This window comes from Cyprinus carpio, chromosome B7 (assembly GCF_018340385.1).
Source record: "Cyprinus carpio isolate SPL01 chromosome B7, ASM1834038v1, whole genome shotgun sequence".
NCBI classification, from domain to species: Eukaryota; Metazoa; Chordata; class Actinopteri; order Cypriniformes; family Cyprinidae; genus Cyprinus; species Cyprinus carpio.
This window is the reverse complement of record NC_056603.1, coordinates 45,238,022-45,256,608: the sequence shown is the minus strand read 5'-3', so window position 1 is coordinate 45,256,608 and position 18,587 is coordinate 45,238,022. Positions and strand designations below refer to the sequence as shown.

The 18,587-nt window shown below is 41.0% G+C and overlaps 3 protein-coding genes and 1 pseudogene across 3 annotated transcripts; all 4 read right to left on the bottom strand.

Moving 5' to 3' along the window:
* Positions 1-6,977: 6,977 nt before the first annotated feature.
* LOC109107751 lies at positions 6,978-8,110 on the bottom strand (annotated as a pseudogene).
* Positions 8,111-9,055: 945 nt separating this feature from the next.
* LOC109060823 (histone H3-like) lies at positions 9,056-10,723 on the bottom strand. The gene is made up of 2 exons (XM_042728869.1): positions 10,338-10,723; positions 9,056-9,393 (listed from the first exon to the last, which is right to left on the bottom strand). The coding sequence occupies exons 1-2, from the start codon at positions 10,668-10,670 to the stop codon at positions 9,070-9,072; spliced, it is 657 nt and encodes a 218-aa protein (XP_042584803.1). The 5' UTR covers positions 10,671-10,723; the 3' UTR covers positions 9,056-9,069.
* A 1,454-nt stretch (positions 10,724-12,177) lies between these two features.
* Positions 12,178-12,598, bottom strand: LOC122138062 (histone H2A-like). Its single transcript, XM_042728864.1, has one exon. It carries the CDS (start codon positions 12,581-12,583, stop codon positions 12,197-12,199), a length of 387 nt encoding a protein of 128 aa, XP_042584798.1. The 5' UTR covers positions 12,584-12,598; the 3' UTR covers positions 12,178-12,196.
* A 779-nt stretch (positions 12,599-13,377) lies between these two features.
* Positions 13,378-14,220, bottom strand: LOC122138054 (histone H1-like). The gene has a single exon (XM_042728857.1). The coding sequence runs from the start codon at positions 14,047-14,049 to the stop codon at positions 13,429-13,431; it is 621 nt and encodes a 206-aa protein (XP_042584791.1). The 5' UTR covers positions 14,050-14,220; the 3' UTR covers positions 13,378-13,428.
* Between the last annotated feature and the right edge of the window lie 4,367 nt (positions 14,221-18,587).

Below are 18,587 nucleotides of genomic sequence, written 5' to 3'. Positions count from 1 at the left end.
TTCTGTCGCTACAAAGGTTCCTAGGACTTGTAGGGTGGTATCACAAGTTTATACCTCAGTTTGCGGATATTGCGGCACCTTTGAATAATATGAAGAGGAAGGGGGTGAGCTGGAATTGGACACAGGAATGTCAAGACAGTTTTGAACAACTAAAAAGAGCTGTCACAAACCCTCCTGTGCTATCTCAGCCTAATCTGTCACTCCGATTCCAGGTTCATACTGATGCAAGTGATGTGGGGCTGGGCGCTGTCCTTACACAGTGTACTGAAGAGGGGGAGAAAGTGATTGCCTATGCTTCAAGAATGCTAAAGGGTGCTGAAACTAATTATTCAACCTCTGAGAAAGAGTGTTTGGCGGTAGTCTGGGCAGTAGATAAGAGGAGGCACTACTTGGAAGGAGTGGATTTTGAAGTTTATACAGACCATGCTGCCTTGACTTGGGCCTTTAATTACCCGAAGACATCCTCAAGGTTGACAAGGTGGATTCTTCGACTGCAAGCTTTTAGTTTCAAGGTCTTCTATCACCGGGGTTGCCTCAACCAGGTACCAGATGCTCTTTCAAGAGTATATCAGCCCCACTCGGAAGGTGGAAAACAATGCATGGTCATGACAAGATCCAAAGTCACTACTGACTTGCCCCACAATCTGTCTGAGATAGCTAAAGCCCAGGCTATTGACCCTGATATACCATCATTGAAAAATAATAATCATGATCTGCTACAGAAACCAGGGAGGATAAGAATGGAAGAACATCAAGGCATCCTGTATCGACGAGTACCTCTCAAACAGGAGGGGTATAAATTCCAAGTTGTGGTCCCACAAGCCTTGGTGAAGTCGTTCTTGCAGTACTTCCATGACAACCCCTTGGGGGGACATCTGGGCAGGTTAAAAACACTTATGAGGGTCCTGGAGGTGGCATGGTGGCCTACCATTCGTAAAGATGTTTGTGAACATGTCAAGACATGCAACATCTGTCAAAGATACAAGGGAGAATGTTCCAAACCATCCGGGCTGATGCAGTCAACAGAAGTTACAGAACCCAGCCATACGCTGGGAATAGATCTCATGGGTCCTCTTCCTTTAAGTAAGAAAAGAAACACTGTCCTGCTGGTGATTGTTGATTACTATACAAAATGGGTTGAACTCTTTCCCTTAAAAGATAGTACGACACCGAAGATAGGGAAAATACTCAAGGAAGAGGTCTTTACTAGGTGGGGGGTACCTCGATATCTTATATCTGACAGGGGGCCGCAGTTCACTTCGAACCTTTTGGTTGAACTGTGTAAAGAGTGGGGAGTGGGGCAGAAATTGACAACCAGCTATCATCCCCAAACAAATTTGACCGAGAGAGTAAATAAGACCTTGAAGACTATGATTGCGTCATTTGTTGGAGATAAGCATTCAAATTGGGATCAGTGGTTACCAGAGCTAAGATTCGCTATTAATTCAGCACATCATGAATCGACTGGAGTGACCCCAGCACAACTGATGCTTGGAAGATCCTTGAAAGGACCACTTGAGAGACTGTTATATAAGCCACCGTCTCCGAACCAAGCTGCCTATTCACTGCTAGACAGACAAAGAAGATTGGCAGATGAGGTAGCATGTAGAGTGGGAATGCAACGTGCCAGACAAGCCAGATATTATAATACCCGGCATAAAGATGCACAGTTTAGGCCCGGTGATCTGGTTTGGTTCCATTCTCATCCTATCTCTAGTGCTCCTAACAGGTTTTCAGCCAAGTTTGCGCCTAAATGGGAGGGGCCTGCTAGGGTTGAAAATAAATTAGGGCCAGTAAATTACAGTATAAGATGGGGTTCTCCAGGAAAAGCTGACAATATTAATGTTGTTAATTTGAAAAGGTACTATGGTCCTAATCCTACTATATCATAGATTGGGGTTGGGAACTATGTAGCACCGCTAAATATTAATATTGAATTTATGTCAGTGTGTTATGTAAGAATGGAAATTGTATTAAGATGGTTAAGTTGTATATCTTGATTACTAATACCATGATGTTCTTTTGACTCCATTTCCTATAATGCTGTGCTGGACTCATGTATAATTTCCTGTTGTTGGTTCTTCCTGTCTGCTGATTTTCTTTATGAATGATGATTTGAATCAGCAGAATGATGATTTTTGTATGTATATAAGGGGTAGGAACCAATGGGTGGGGGTGTGGTGTTTCCCGGGAAGTTTTCCAATCGTCGGACCTCTAGGTTTCCAGGTGGATATCCTCGTTTGCAGCTAATGCCTCGCTGGCAGGATTTACTTGTGTTTTGTTGGAGTGTTTCATGACTGTTTGGACCTTTTATTACAACACGGCACCGGGGACTGGGGTATGTTTGTCCGGGACTGACCAGTTTCGCGGTAAGAGCTACGCAATTCAGCTGGTGATGCAAAGACTATGGGGACTATCTTAATTACATTCGGTGGACTTTGTTCATGTGGTTGATCTAGGACAGTGGTTCCCAACCCTGGGGTCGCGACCCCCACTAGGGGTCGCTAATAATTTTCGAGGGGTCGCCAGTCGCCAATCATTTTTTTTTTTTAAACAGCACGATAAATTAATTCTGATTAAAATAATTCTGAAAAAAAAAATGTAAAAAAATTAAATATGACCAAAAAAAAAATCCTTAACGCCGAGAATTTTGCAACATATCGCGAGAGTGGGAAGATACAGACGTAACTTCGAAAAAAAAACCGAGGCAAAGAGAAAATATGGCAAAGCGGCGAGGAGAAAGATAAAAATGAATGCGCTAAAAAGAAAACAAGGCCTTATTTAGACAGTTATCTTGAATTTGGTTTCATTGAAGCGATGGACAAGGTGAGAATTGAGTGTGTAATCTGTGGTGAGAGACTAGCGAATGAAAGCATGAAGCCCTGCAAACTAATGAGACATCAGAGCACCAAACACCCACAGACGGTGGGTAAACCTACAGAATTTTTCCTGAGGAAAAAAGAACTTGTTATGTCAAATAGACCCCAGAACATAATAGATGTTTTTACAAGAGCTGGAAATGAAAATAGACAGGCAACGGTTGCATCCTTCGAGTGCGCTCTCTTAATTGCCCAATCAAAAAAGCCACACACCATCGGGGAAACTCTGCTCAAACCCGCATGTGTAAAAATGGCAGAAATAAAATAATGTGCGGGGCACAGGCAGCTTCAAAACTAAAAACTGTACCTCTGTCTAATAATACAATAAAGCACAGAATCGACAGAATGGCAAATGATGTTGAGAACACACTGATTGAAAAGTTAAAGATGCACCCATTTTCCATCCAACTTGACGAAACGTCTACTGTGGCGGATGAAGCAGTCCTCATTGCATATGTGCAGTACGTTGATGACTCCGAACTAAAGCAGGACATACTTTTGTCGACTAATTTGTCTACAACAACACGAGGAGAAGATATTTTCCACGCGATTGACACATACTTCACAAAGAATCAGATTCCCTATAATAATTTAGTCGCATGCTGCACTGATGGAGCTGCTTCAATGATGGGAAAAAACAAGGGCTTCAATGCACGTTTGAAAGAAAAAGCACCCTACTGTCTTGTGTTTCACTGTATGATACACCGTCAAGCCTTGGCCAGCAAACACCTCTCTGATGAACTTAATGAAACAATGAAGACAGTTGTAAAGATCGTTAACTTTATAAAAGCCCGCCCGGTAAACAAGCAAATCTTTGCGGAGCTGTGTGAAGATGAGGTGCATCAGACACTCCTCCTTCATACCGAAGTGCGCTGGCTATCAAGAGGCCAAGTGTTGGTTCGTTTTTATTGAACTAAAAGAAAAAATAAAAGAGTTCCTGAAAATGAACAATCAGAAGCTGTTTGACGAAATGACAGATGCATTTCTCATCAGAACGTCATACTTGGCGGATATTTTCAGCCTCTATAATGAAACAAACAAGCGCATGCAGAGCGCGGATGCAAATGTGCTGGAATGCAAGGAAATTATTGACACATTTGTGCATAAAGTGGACTTTAGGAGGAATAAGCTGATGAAACGAGACCTACACCATTTTCCCATCACTTCTTAAACAGACCGGGGGAAATTTGCCCTGAATCCTTGAGCAAGGAGTTCATACTTCACATGGAACGGCTACAGAAAGAGATGACGTCACGGTTTTCGGATGTTGATGAACATGTCGCTAAATGCGCATGGGTAATGGATCCATTCACTGCGCAGGAGGAGGACGTGGAGTATTTACAAGCGGAGGACGAGCTCTTGGATATCAAGTCTAATTCTCTTCTGAGGAGATTCTTCAATGAACACGGGTACAAACGGTTCTGGCTGGTGAAAGGACCTAACGTCGCACCCAAGCTTGCGCACCATGCTACAACCAGACTCATCCTGCCATTCGCCACAACATACCTGTCCGAGACTGCTTTTAGTTCTCTGGTAACCATCAAAACGAAGGCACGCAACAAGCTGGATGGTGCACCATGACTTTCGTATGGCTGTCACGAAAATCATGCCTAATATACAATCTCTAGCCCTGGATATGCAGGCCCAGACTTCACATTAAATAGTCACATTAAAACAATTAAATAAGGGCTTTAATTCAACCAGGAACAAGAGAAAAGGCATGAAAAAACATAACTTACAATATGTAAAATATTTATTATGCAGTGGTTATTGTTGTGTTTTAATTGGTGAATGTTTTTAGTTTTTAGAATGCAAAACAAAAAATACATTAATTCTCTGAATAAGTGATATTCATGTTAGTAAATTTTAATTTGCTTCTGTTTGTTCATCAGTTAAAAAGCACAGGCTGAAAACAAAAGTCGGTCATTGTGAACCCTTGCATGTTGTCTACACGTTTAAGGTAATAAGTGAAATGGATAGATTTGATATTTACGCTAACAGATTAAAATGTGCTGTTATTTGCTCAACGGGTTTAGGAAAATAAATGGAATCTGTTGTTGGAAAAACTCAGTAGTTGCAAGTTGCAGTTAATTGTTTGCATTCTGGTGTTATTAAAAAACTTAAACAACTGACAGTCACATTAAGCTGATGTCTATACTGGTGTATTTGAATGGGGGGGGGGGGTCATGGGGGTCGTTAAGATTTTTCAGTGTTAAAATAGGGGTCTGTTGGGAATGTTGGGAACCACTGATCTAGGAGATGTATATATACTGGGTGGTGGAACAATACACATCTTTTTGCATTAGAAAATGACTGAACTGTTTTTCTCTTTATTGATGTAACCTCATGAATTACGTTTTTGTTCAGTCTAGGCCTAGCAGTTTTCATTCTCACATCTGTGAGAAACTGCCTTTGTTCCCAAGCAGAAACCATTCTGTCTGTTCCCTCCGGAACCTGGACTGCAGTTATGGTGTCCCTTAACTCTTGGAGTCTTGTTTCTAAAAAACAAAAATATCCATTCACTTGTCCTTAAAAGGTCCATACTCATGATTATGATCACACACAAGTATATAACAATTACTCTCAATTATCTCATTATGATTTCAGTGCCTTCTAAAATGGCAAAGTCTTACAAAAGTATGGCACCATAGTGTTACAGGATATTCTATCTATACCCACCTATCAAACAAATCATCAATAAAGACTCCAGGTCCAAACTTTCATTGACATTAAGTCGCACTGAGCAGTCAAATCCTCTGGAAAGACTCCAGGTCCACTTTTTTATTCCAGTCCATCCCTGATTCCGGTAATTCCCCTAAAACTTTATTTGAAAATAATGACTAAGATATGCACACCACTTTAACCACTGCAACAACATTGTTGTCTTCACACACATGAACAAATACATGAGTTTAAACTGATTTTGGTAGCTGTGGTTAGCAGTGCCACAATCCAACTGTGCCGGGGACAGCTGTCATTTGGCATAGCGGTGGGGTAGCCGTGTAAATGATAATGTAAATGATAATGCAACATTAACAAAATCAACCTAATCTCCAGGGATGAACGCAACACAGATCGGCTACCACTAAAGAAATAACAGCAAAGGTTTTACGTGCTTTTTAACAAACAAACACCCATTGGGTTGAGATACTTACTGTAGTCAACTGAAAATGAGTGGTAAAAGAGATTATGGGTAAGAAGCGTGCGTTACGGTGCGTAACGTGATGTATCATTGCTGTGGTAACCACTGAAAGTTTTCTGATTCATAAGAATAATTATTAATAATATTCGCTGCTATGACAGAAAATACATTTGAAAATAATAAAATATCGTAAAGGGTTTAATAACATAAAGGGAACAATCTATTTAACACAGCCTTGGGCCATTCTTTAAACCTACTCCATCTATAAATTGATAGTTTATATCACAAACAATTTACTGTTATTTAGACAACAAAAAATAGGAACAAATTCACAATAATAAATTATAAAAGGAGGACGTTTCATAAACTAGAAAAAAACATTTACCGCTGCCCACTGTGTGACGTTGTTGATCCAGGGAATCTGTGTCCACTACGACAAATAAGCCTCGTTGACTTTGTATGTGTGTTGTTTCCGTGGTGCCCACACGTAATTTCAACACATTCCGTGCTACCACCACATATATCGGGGTTAAGGGGTCGTGTTCATTTCACACATTTCTTTGAGATCAAGTTGGCCAAGTATGGTGACCCATACTCAGAATTCATGCTCTGCATTTAACCCATCCAAACTGCACACACACAGTGTGAACACACACACACACATGTTTGTTTTTGTGAAAAGTGGGGACATCCCATAGGCGTAATGGTTTTTATACTGTACGAACTGTATATTCTATCGCCCTACACCAACCCTACACCTAACCCTACCCCTTACAAGAAACTTTGTGCATTTTTACTTTCTTAAAAAAAAAACTAATACTGTATGGTTTATAAGCGTTTTGAAAAATGGGGACATGGGTTATGTCCTCATAAGTCACCCTCTCCTTGTAATACCTGTGACATACCCATGACATTATACAAAGTTGTGTCCTGATATGTCACAAAAACAAACACACACACACACACACCGTGAACACACACCCGGAGCAGTGGGTATCATTTATGCTGTGGCGCCCGGGGAGCAGTTGGGGGTTCAGTGCCTTGCTCAAGGACACCTCGGTCGTGGTATTGCTGACCCAAGACTTGAAGACCCAAGTTAATTTATCAGTTCTATTATCCTCAATGAAATCACCACCTTTTTATGCAATAAATTAAAAGAACTATTTCTGACAAAAAAAAAAAAAAAAAAAAAAAAAAAATATTCCATTTAAACAAGCACTGTATAGCAAACACAAAAATAAAATAAAAATAAAAAGTTGTAAGAACTGACATTACTCATTGCTATGGCTGTTTTAAACAGTTTAAACTTTAACTTCAAAATCATTGTTTACAAAATGTTTTACACTAAAGTAATATCAACCACTTATTTATAGACTGTGAATTTTTTATAATTTTATATGATTAAAACGTATGTAGACAGATCTAATTTACCGTTCAGTCAGGTTGTAATTATTATTTTTAAATGTATTCATTAACAGAACTATTACTAGAAAATCGTGATTTAACTTCTGAGCAAACACCAAGGCTGCGTTACACTGCAAAAACAAACACCGTTGTAAAACCGGAAGTTATAACAAATATTCCAAACAAGTACTAATGTTGTATTATTTTATATAGAAACTAGTCTGATTAAAACTTATAAAAGCTCTTTAAAGGAGAAGATGGGCGGCTCTTAAAAGAGCCTTTGGGGTGTTTAACAGCCTCCGACTGTTCTACTTGGAGCTGGTGTACTTGGTGACGGCCTTGGTGCCCTCAGACACGGCGTGTTTGGGCCAGCTACCCGGGCAGCAGCAGACGCACGGCGGTCTGGATCTCTCGGGAAGTGATGGTGGAGCGCTTGTTGTAGTGAGCGAGACGAGACGCTTCACCGGCGATGCGCTCGAAGATATCGTTGACGAAAAGAGTTCATGATGCCCATCGCCTTCGAAGAGATCCCGGTGTCAGGATGAACCTGCTTCAGCACTTTGTACACGTAGATGGCGTAGCTCTCCTTCCTGGACTTCCTGGCGCTTCTTTCCTCCTTTCGCGGCGGTCTTAGTGACAGCCTTCTTAGAGCCTTTCTTCGGCGCGGACTTCGCTGGTTCAGGCATTATGCTGCTGACGAGTCAATGATCAGAAAGAGCCGGACAGGGGCACTTATTCACTCGCCTATGCTAATGTAGACAGAGACGTGGAACCCTCTGATTGCCTGCTTCCACAGAACACACCCATAAACTCGACTGTGATTGGACAAAGAGAAGAATCACTAGCGGAACGAGGGCCAATCACAGACGGTAAAATGTTAGCCCCGCCCATCGTTTCAGGTTTGAACGACATCGACCCACATGACCACACTCCTTTTGTTATAATTCCTGCTTTTTTTGTTAGTCATATTCCATACACGAAAAAGAATATATATATATATATATATATATATATATATATATATATATATATATGTCTCATCTGTCAACATATAGAGTATTTTTTTTTTAAAACCTTATTGAACCATTCAGAGAATTTGGAGAAAAGCAATAATGATTAGACACTTCATTTTCGTCTGCTGTTCCACAAATTTCTATTCTGCTCTAATTTAAGTACCTGCCATCTGACTACATTTTCTCTTTATTAAATTACTTCAATTCAAAGAAACGGCTAAATAAGCGAATCAAAACATACATTCTCTCACTGTGAAGAAAACGCATGTTACACAAACTCCAACTTCTTCTCAAAAACTCCAGGATTTTGAGAATCCCGATCAAAATCAGAACAAGAGCTTTAATGCCAGTTATGTTTTCAGATATGAATAATTTGTTCTGGAAACGTTAACATTTTCGTTTATTTGTTTAAATACTTTTAAAAATAAGAACCCGTTTTCGGCTCAAAATTATGAAAAGATGTATATTCGGTGCAAGCCACACACAGACACATTAAGCTAGTTTCATTTTTCAAAACAGACGAACAATATTAGGTGTCAATTTTCACCTAAAACAGCAAGATTAACTCTTTGTGAGAGTGTGGGTGGCTCTTAAAAGAGCCATTGGGTTTGTTGTCCTGATTTGAAGACGTTTATCCTCCGAAGCCGTACAAGGTGCGTCCCTGTCGTTTGAGCGCGTACACAACGTCCATAGCGGTGACGGTCTTTCTCTTGGCGTGCTCGGTGTAGGTAACGGCGTCGCGGATCACGTTCTCCAGGAACACCTTCAGCACCCCGCGGGTCTCCTCGTAGATCAGACCGGAGATGCGCTTGACTCCGCCGCGGCGAGCCAGACGACGAATGGCGGGTTTGGTGATTCCCTGAATGTTATCACGCAGAACTTTACGATGACGCTTAGCGCCTCCTTTCCCGAGTCCTTTACCGCCTTTACCTCTTCCAGACATGATCAAGATGAGCTCTGATTCAGTCAAGTGACGAAAATGAATATGAGAAAACTGTACCAGGGAGGTCTTTTACATTTGCTTACAGGACCTAACTGAAACCACCTCCGTGTCACATGACTCACCCATCCCCCTCTAGTTCGAGCAGGAAACGTGTGGTTTAATCCCAAACCCTGATCTAACAATGTCTGTGCTTTGTGTTGTATTAAAATCCATGTTTTATGATTAATTTGACAAAGACTCATAAGATAATATTTACATGTTTGCATTTGACAGACGCTTTGATTATAGATCATCATCATAGTTGTTCAGATGCGCGGGGAGAGCTACAGAAACCACATTAATCACTTCAGCTACAAATACACACATATTATAACAAAATCACCGCTACTAGGACGCGGTTTATTAGTTAAAAACAAAACAGTAAATGAACTTAATTTTTATGTACACATATTAGAAGTAACGTTACACTAAAAAAAAAAAATCATCCAGTTAACAAAAAAAAAATTGGGTTATGAATTTAGAGAAATGCATAAAGATATCCATGTATTTTTTTTTTTTTTACTTGAGCCAATGAAAAATAAATATTTTGGCCGAGGTCATCATATGTTGGAGGAAAGAAACGTTTTCTTTTTTTTTCCCCCAGAGTAGAACATTCTTTTACTTCAATTGTCATTGCGAAACTGAGTGATTAACACCGGCCCATCTATTGTTTCATCTGTTTTGTAGCAACGGGGAACTAAGATTAATATAAACGAGGTTAGGATTCGAACGGCATTTCGTCCTATCGGTTATACTCGAGGTTAGAGTGGAAACTGTCTCGTTCAGTGTAGTGTGGGTGGCTCTTAAAAGAGCCTTTGGGGTGTGACGCAGCGGCGGGTTTAAGCGCGCTCTCCGCGGATGCGGCGCGCCAGCTGGATGTCCTTGGGCATGATGGTGACTCTCTTGGCGTGGATGGCGCACAGGTTGGTGTCCTCGAACAGACCGACCAGATAAGCCTCGCTGGCCTCCTGCAGGGCCATGACGGCGGAGCTCTGGAAGCGCAGGTCCGTCTTGAAATCCTGAGCGATCTCTCGCACCAGACGCTGGAAAGGCAGTTTGCGGATCAGCAGCTCGGTGGACTTCTGATAACGGCGGATCTCTCGGAGAGCCACGGTCCCGGGCCTGTAACGGTGGGGCTTCTTGACGCCGCCGGTGGCTGGGGCGCTCTTGCGGGCGGCTTTAGTAGCGAGCTGCTTCCTCGGGGCTTTACCACCGGTGGATTTACGAGCCGTCTGCTTGGTTCTTGCCATCGCTGAGATCAACTTCTTTCTCCGTTCAGTACATAGAAATGCGTTTTCTTTCTTCTGTGTCTGCTTTTAAACCATCAAATGGCCACGAGTTAATGATGTCATGAAGGAGCAGAGGCTTGTGATTGGCTGATATGTGACGTCTGCCCATGACTGCTAGCCAATGACTGCGCAGCGTCTGTTTTCAAACGGGGCTGTTTGTGTTTCCCGCTCAAAATGCTTTGTTCTGTTTATTACTTTATGCATTATTCATTCATACAACTTTATTTTCACAATCAACGTCCATTAGCAAAACACACAATAATAAATAGTGCAGTAACATTAAAAAAGGCAGTCATACTCATTGGTGACTGATAGCGCACCGCTGCAGGCCTAGGATTTAACAACAGCATTATAATAGCATGCTGTGAATCATCCAATCAGCAAATACATTTTTACATTAAATATCTCATTAAAGCCTGAAAGCCTCACAGAGATCACTTGCACTGCTCCATCTTGTGTTTTCAGCAGGATCCTCATACAGTCATTGTAAGCATTCTGAAGCTTACATACTCTCTCTCTCTTTAAACTCAATCCAAAGGGAGCAGTATAAAACCATGTACTATATGCTCTAAAAATTATTATCTTTACCTGATCCAAACACAAATATAATTTTCTCAGCAACATATTTGCTTGAGAACAAGGGTCACAGAAGCGGGGGTCCACCCAGGCACCTGTTACTTTTGAGGTCTGGTACAAATATGACACAATACATAGAGTATAGACTTGTATGTGTGCACGAGAAGATACAGACTGATGCTGTGGCAATCACAATCAAAATGAGTAAGTGACCTTTGGGACGGATGTTACGCTTCAAATAGAGATTGTGTTAAAATATGCCGTTAAGAGACGAGCAGTGACTGTTAAAATGTACCTGATGTCCGAATCATTCACTGAAGAGGATCGTTCAAACACTTTGGATGAAAACAAGTCTTCATCATTTTTCACACTATTTAAATTAATGAATTTTGCAACTAATTGATAACATTGTAGACATTTTATAAACAGACCCATTTATAACATTAATAAAACATTTAGTCAGAAACAAGTAATTTAGTGTACATATAATTTCGTTTGGTTGACTGGTGTTTGTTTTCAGAATTGAAGCCCAAAGCCCAGATGCATATACATTAAGAACAACAATCTTATCTGTACAGCAAAACACCAGACAACTTCAATCTCAATGAGAAATAAAGTCCAACTTTTACACCACATCAAACACACTCTGCACAGGTTTCACACTAACTTTGTTGCTTAAGAGCTTTATTTTTTTTTTTTAAGGACTTAAGTACTTGCGTAAAATTAGCTTCAGCTGTGTATTATATTTGTAGTTACCCACATTGTCAGTAAAATTATTTGGTAAATCTTTTTATTTTAAACCTTGAATGGCTGGTCAATACTAAAGAAACTGAACAAAAAGTGCTCTCCATCAGATCGAGTGGGTGGCTCTTAAAAGAGCCTTTGTGTTTGAGGAGCAGAGCGGACTCGGTTTACTTGGTTTTGGCGGGTTTCTCGCTCTTCTTGGGCAGCAGCACGGCCTGGATGTTGGGCAGCACGCCGCCCTGAGCGATGGTCACTCGGCCCAGGAGTTTGTTGAGCTCCTCGTCGTTGCGCACCGCCAGCTGCAGGTGACGGGGAATGATGCGGGTCTTCTTGTTGTCTCTTGCGGCGTTTCCAGCCAACTCCAGGATCTCAGCGGTCAGATACTCGAGCACAGCCGCCAGATAGACGGGAGCTCCGGCACCGACGCGCTCTGCGTAGTTCCCTTTGCGGAGAAGTCTGTGAACACGACCTACAGGGAACTGCAGTCCTGCTCTGGAGGACCGAGTCTTGGCCTTCGCCCTCGCCTTGCCGCCGGTTTTACCTCGTCCACTCATCTTCGACCGTAAACTATGTCTTCGTTTACAAAGGGAAATAATAACCTTCTGAACTCCGCTATGCTGCTTTTAAACGAGTGTGCCAGTCGCCCATTGGTTTAGAGCCTGGTAAGATTTTAAACCAATCACTGAACTTCCCTCCAACCATCCACCGCCGAAGCCACGCCTCCACAGCTGGCGCGCGGATTGTGCTGCATTTTAATTAAACACATTACAGAAAAAAAAATAATAATAATAATAATAAAGAAATTGTGATGGGGTGTTGACTAAGTTTATATACAACATCAGTAAATATTGTTTGTAACCTAATTAAATAGATTGCTGATCCATTAACGCTGTTCAACAAAAAAGTTCACTTTCACTTGCACTACTGTCTGTTCATCCAGAATACTGAATGATTCATTTGTACACTGGAATATTTTCTATGCACTTATTTACTGTCCATTGCACTCATAAATTATGTTCATATGCTCATAGTTCTGCTTATAGTGTACATACATAATCCATCTGTATGTTCATAGTACACCTATCTGTATATCATGCTGATAGTATTTAAAAATCTGTAAATTGTGTCATATTGTACTGTACATTGCAGTACATTTGTAACATATTGTAGACACTGTATATTCTGTACTTACTGCACTTCTGGTTAGACGCTAACTGCATTTTGCATCATATTAGTAAATGTGACTCCTTTTTTTCTAGATGCGTTCAGCATGTCTCAGATACAGTCTTATAATAATAAACTTCCACTAAGAACCAAATTTAAGGAATTTCTTTTGCTCTTTCTTTAGAGTTTGTGGGTGGCTCTGAAAAGAGCCGTTGGGGAAGAAAACAGAAGATGTTTATTTCTTCTTGGGAGCTGCCTTCTTAGGCTTGGCAGCTTTAGGCTTTGCCGTCTTGGGTTTGGCAGTCTTGGCCTTTTTGGGGCTCTTGGCTGCTTTCTTGGGCGCTGCTGGCTTCTTCGCCTTCTTCGGGCTCTTGGTCGCCTTCTTGGGGCTTTTGGTCGCCTTCTTAGCGGCGGCGGCGGGTTTCTTGGCCTTCTTGGGTGATTTCTTAGCGGCGGGCTTCTTTGCCGCTGCGCTCTTGGGCTTCTTGGCAGCAGCGGGCTTCTTGGCTTTAGGAGCCGCCTTCTTGGCCGGTTTCTTCTTGGTCTCGGCTTGCTTCTTGCTGATCTTGAACGAGCCGGAGGCGCCTGTTCCTTTGACCTGCAGCAGGACTCCTTTAGTCACCAGGCTCTTGATGGCGAGCTTGACGCGGGAGTTGTTCTTCTCCACGTCGTAGCCGCCGGCGGCGAGAGCTTTCTTCAGGGCGGCGAGGGACACGCCGCTCCTCTCCTTGGACGCGGACACGGCTTTGACGATCAGCTCACCGACACCGGGACCTGCTTTCTTGGCTTTGGCGGCGGACTTCTTCTTGGGCGCTTTGGCCGGCGGAGCGGCAACAGCTGGAGCGGTTTCTGCCATTTCTCTGAGCCGAGTTACAGTCTTTCAAACACTGAGTTCAATGAGTGTCGCTCGAGCAGCGCTGCGCTCTTAAACCACACATGAGAACCTTATAGACTCAACCCGCCCGCTCGGTGTCTGCGCGCCTCCGCGAGCCGCTCGCGCTTGTGTTTTCTTCTCCTACATTTAAGAGCAAAACTCGAGTGTTAAAACAGTTTGACGCAGTAGAAACAAAGTGAACAGGAAGCAGAGGTTCTTGTCTTTCTGTGGAGACTAAAACACGCGGCGAGGAAATGTTTGTTTTGCTCCGCGCAGATCAAACTCGAGGCGAGCATCAGTCACGGAACAAAGCCGCGTGTAAATCTAAAGCCTTGTTTAAGTGTAAAAGTTTATAACAGATTAAAATCATCCTCTGTGTGTTTCAGAAACAGTTTGAGAGTGGATTTAATGAAATGAGCATCAGTGAAGCGCGTGTGCAGTGTATCATACAGCTGTAGTTTTGGGCGGCTTGAAGCACAAACACCCGGAGGCTTCTGAGCATCGCTCACATCCAACCCTAACATATAAAGAACCAGTTACTTTATTATTATTACTATTATTTTAGCATTCTTATTAAAGAAATAATCAAATAATTCAAAATCAGAACAAACTAATTTAAAAGGAGATGAATTAAGATTTTATTTTATGTGAAATTTTGCTAATAAAATAAATAAATTCTAGATCTTTATTGCTTTTGTTTCCATAATAGAACATAACTTTGTTTTATTTTTTTTTTATTTTTTTTAAGTAAATCAATAATCAATATTCATTAAATTAACTATAAAACTCTGCCAAATCCATCCAAAACCTGTTAACGGACTTTAAAGTAAAAAAATAAATGAGTCGGGATCTTTCTCACTTTTACAAAAACAGCATACATCATCAACATCAGTGAATATTGATATTAAAGATTAAGAAGGGTAAATGGGATGTAGAATTTTGAAGTGCATTTATTTTATTTTATTATTCATACAGTATTAAAAAGGAATTAGCCAAGTGCTTCTACAGTCAATATTCAAAAATTAATTAATAAAAAAAAAATCCCTCAATGAGATACTTATTTTGTTTTTGGAAAATAACACGTATGTTTGTTATTGGATTTTTTCTCATATAGCTCAACACCTTCTAAAATTAATTTAATTGCCTAAACTGTACAGGGAAACTGTACATAGACAAGAATTGTTCATAAGTGACGTGACGACGACGACGAGTGACGACGTGACATACAGCCAAGTATGGTAACCCATACTCAGAATTCGTGCTCTGCATTTAACCCATCCAAAGTGCACACACACAGCAGTGAACACACACACACCGTGAACACACACCCGGAGCAGTGGGTATCATTTATGCTGCAGCACCCGGGGAGCAGTTGGGGGTTCGGTGCCTTGCTCAAGGACACCTCAGTCGTGGTATTGCCGGCCCGAGAATCAAACCCACAACCTTAGTGTTAGGAGTCAAACTCTCTAACCATTAGGCCACAACTTCTAACCCCCATAAGTTAGAAGATTTCCAAAATTGTCAAACATTTTTATAAGAGGATTAATGTCTCTTTTAAACCAATTTGTTAAAAATAAGTGACGTGACATACAGCCAAGTATGGTGACCCATACTCAGAATTCGTGCTCTGCATTTAACCCATCCAAAGTGCACACACACAGCAGTGAACACACACACCGTGAACACACACACACCATGAACACGTATGATGCTTTTGTGGGCTTTCCCATCAATGCCAAACAAGTCTATGACAAGTGGAACTAATCCAGCCAATCACAAATCACATAAACACCCATAAAATCCATCATAATAAGCAGAAACGAAAGGCAAAACATTTATCAACTCAACTAACACAGTAATTCCATACTGTGATTTGGCAGTATGCTCCTGTAGAATTACTGATTTAGCTGTTAATGCCATCAGATTACTGTAATCTAGCTGTATTTTGCTGTAGAATTACAGTGTGAACTGAAATATTAATGCAAATCAATAGCCAGTAAAATCCTTTTAATTAACTATACAATTTATTGTTAATTAAAAACTTTTAATTTAAAATTAATTTTTAATTTAGTATAAAATACTGCAATTTTGATATGTGTCACAGCAAAGGGTCTGAATACTTAGGACAATGTGATATTTCAGTTTTTCTTTTTTTAATAAATGTGCAAAGATGTCAACAATTCTGTGTTTTTCTGTCAATATGGGGTGCTGTGTGTACATTAATGAGGAACAAAAAAAAAAAGAACTTAAATGATTTTAGCAAATGGCTGCAATATAACAAAGAGTGAAAAATTTAAGGGGGTCTGAATACTTTCCGTACCCACTGTAAATACAAAACAATTAATTTTAAACATTTATTTTGCAGTTTAATAAATCCTGTCTAAACTTTCCAGCAAAGAGTTTAAGATGATCATGCTTCTCTCCATTGAATCAGGACACACTATAGAACATATTCAGGGATCATCTTACTACATGACCACATCTAGCTTACTTATCACAAAGCCAGAGTTTGGTTTGTCCATTCTGGTGTTGGAACATTGCTTACACACTAGATTGACATCCATTCAAAGTCAATGAGTTTCCTGATCAGTGTACAGACTTGCAGGTTGATATGTCCTCTCTGCCTCTCTGAGTTTGTGCCTGTCTCTGGATTGATGCCCATGAAGTACCTATAAACAAAAAGGCAGAGAGGAAATCTGTTGAAAAATGAAAAAGGTTTCAGTTCCCTGTTGCTGTTGCAGTAGAGACCAAAAAGGTGACAGAACAAGGTGATATTAACCCTAACCATTTAAATAACAGCAGCTAAAAAAAAAACCATTTCATCACAAAATTACAGTCAAGACCAGTCCTGCGACAAAGTAGAGGTGTGTGATTTATCCAGGCAGAGCATTTGCACACAGCAGTGTTCATCATTTTATATGTACTGTTTTGTAGAGGAAGGAGGATGCTTCCTCTCTGGTCTCCAGCACAGACACAAAATTCATAGTCTTCATCGCTAGGCCGCTGTCTTCCTTAACACACCGTCTTCATCGCTAGGCCGCTGTGGTCCTGCGCAGCTCGCAAAATCACAACATATCCAAACATTCCTTGTTTAACCCACCAATTAAAAAAACAAGCCCTCAAGTACAATATTATGTAGAAATTACCTTTGATAAATTCCAGAGTGCAAGAATCATCTTCAGCATACTTCAAGAATGGAAGTCAGACCAGCGATGAAATCAGCTTGTCCCTGTCACGGTTGAGGAATTCATTGACGATCCCTTGCACTGTGTGTGTGTGTGTGTGTGGGCGTGGTCGCTGATGATCCTCCGGGAAATCAGCGACAGGTGTTGTGCATTACCACTGTCTATTTATACTCACCTCATGCGGCTTGTGTTTGTCAGATCGTTGTTGTATGGAGGTACCTGTTGTGTTCCTGTCTCTTCGGCCGCTCGTGTCCTGGTTTGTCTCCAGCTGGAGGTTCGCTGTTGCAGTGTTGTCTTCACTATTCACCAACACTGGATTCACCACTTCACGTCTGACCAATGGATTGAGTTGTCCATGCAAGCCTGCGCTGCCTAGTCATCATCATCATCGGAGATACCATCACATTCGGAAGTACCGGTGTACTGCATGTCTGAGAACTGTGTCTGCTTCCCTTTTGTCACCCTGAGACTGGTGCTATTCATCCCTAATAAAAGGATCTGTTTGACTTGCTATTGTCTCCTCTATCCTTACGTCACAGTCCCTCCAATATCAGCATCCACCCTCGACTTCATTGTGTCACCGGAAACAAAAACAGATATACTGTTACCTACTGTTCACAAGATTTATTTACTTAAGAAATTAGAGTGAAATTAGGCATACTCTAACTGCTGAGTTTTAGATGACTACTTTTAAAAGAAAATAATTGCAATCCACCTTATTTTTCCGCGCAGACATAAACAGTTTTCTGTGAATGTGCGAGACTTCCGGTTCATTGTCCGCTGTAGGGAAATAACGAGAAGAATAACAAGTAAATGTAAAAACTTTTTGCACTACAAACCAGTGTGTTAAGGAAGATAATACACAAAAATATGGTAAAACAACACCAATTTGCCAGTTTAAGCAGCAAAACATGCTGCTAACAGCTAAAAATAGCTCACACTATATAAAGCAGTGCTTGTACGTCATCCATTCAGAATCTTGACTGAAGCACTTGGCATTCTAAGATCCCTTTTGATTCGGTCACTCTACATTGCTATGGGAACGTATAAAATCCCGCCGTGTCACAGCGATGGAACCTGGCTCGACTAAGTATGTCAAGTTTCACATACGGAACCGTAATGAGAGCGGCAATTATAAAAACACTCAAGTGAAACACAGCTCAGGTGTACACATAGACAGTAAAAGAAATGGACACAGCGACCCAATTGGAACTCAATTGAGACAAGTGAAGCCCATTTTTAGCGATTTTAGCACTTCCGTTTCTGACGCGCAGACTCAAACTAAGCTTGATGACGTCAGCAACCTGTCTGACATATGTAAACCTTCTAGTAGCT

Excerpts from the sequence above, each read along its gene's own strand:
- LOC122138062 (XM_042728864.1), bottom strand. The coding sequence starts at position 12,583 with ATGAGTGGACGAGGTAAAACCGGCGGCAAGGCGAGGGCGAAGGCCAAG.
- LOC122138054 (XM_042728857.1), bottom strand. The coding sequence starts at position 14,049 with ATGGCAGAAACCGCTCCAGCTGTTGCCGCTCCGCCGGCCAAAGCGCCC.
- LOC109060823 (XM_042728869.1), bottom strand. The coding sequence starts at position 10,670 with ATGGCAAGAACCAAGCAGACGGCTCGTAAATCCACCGGTGGTAAAGCC. Across the intron at positions 9,394-10,337 it reads TCGAGGACACCAACCTGTGC|CTCATCTTGATCATGTCTGG; the intron begins GCCATCCACGCC and ends ACTGAATCAGAG.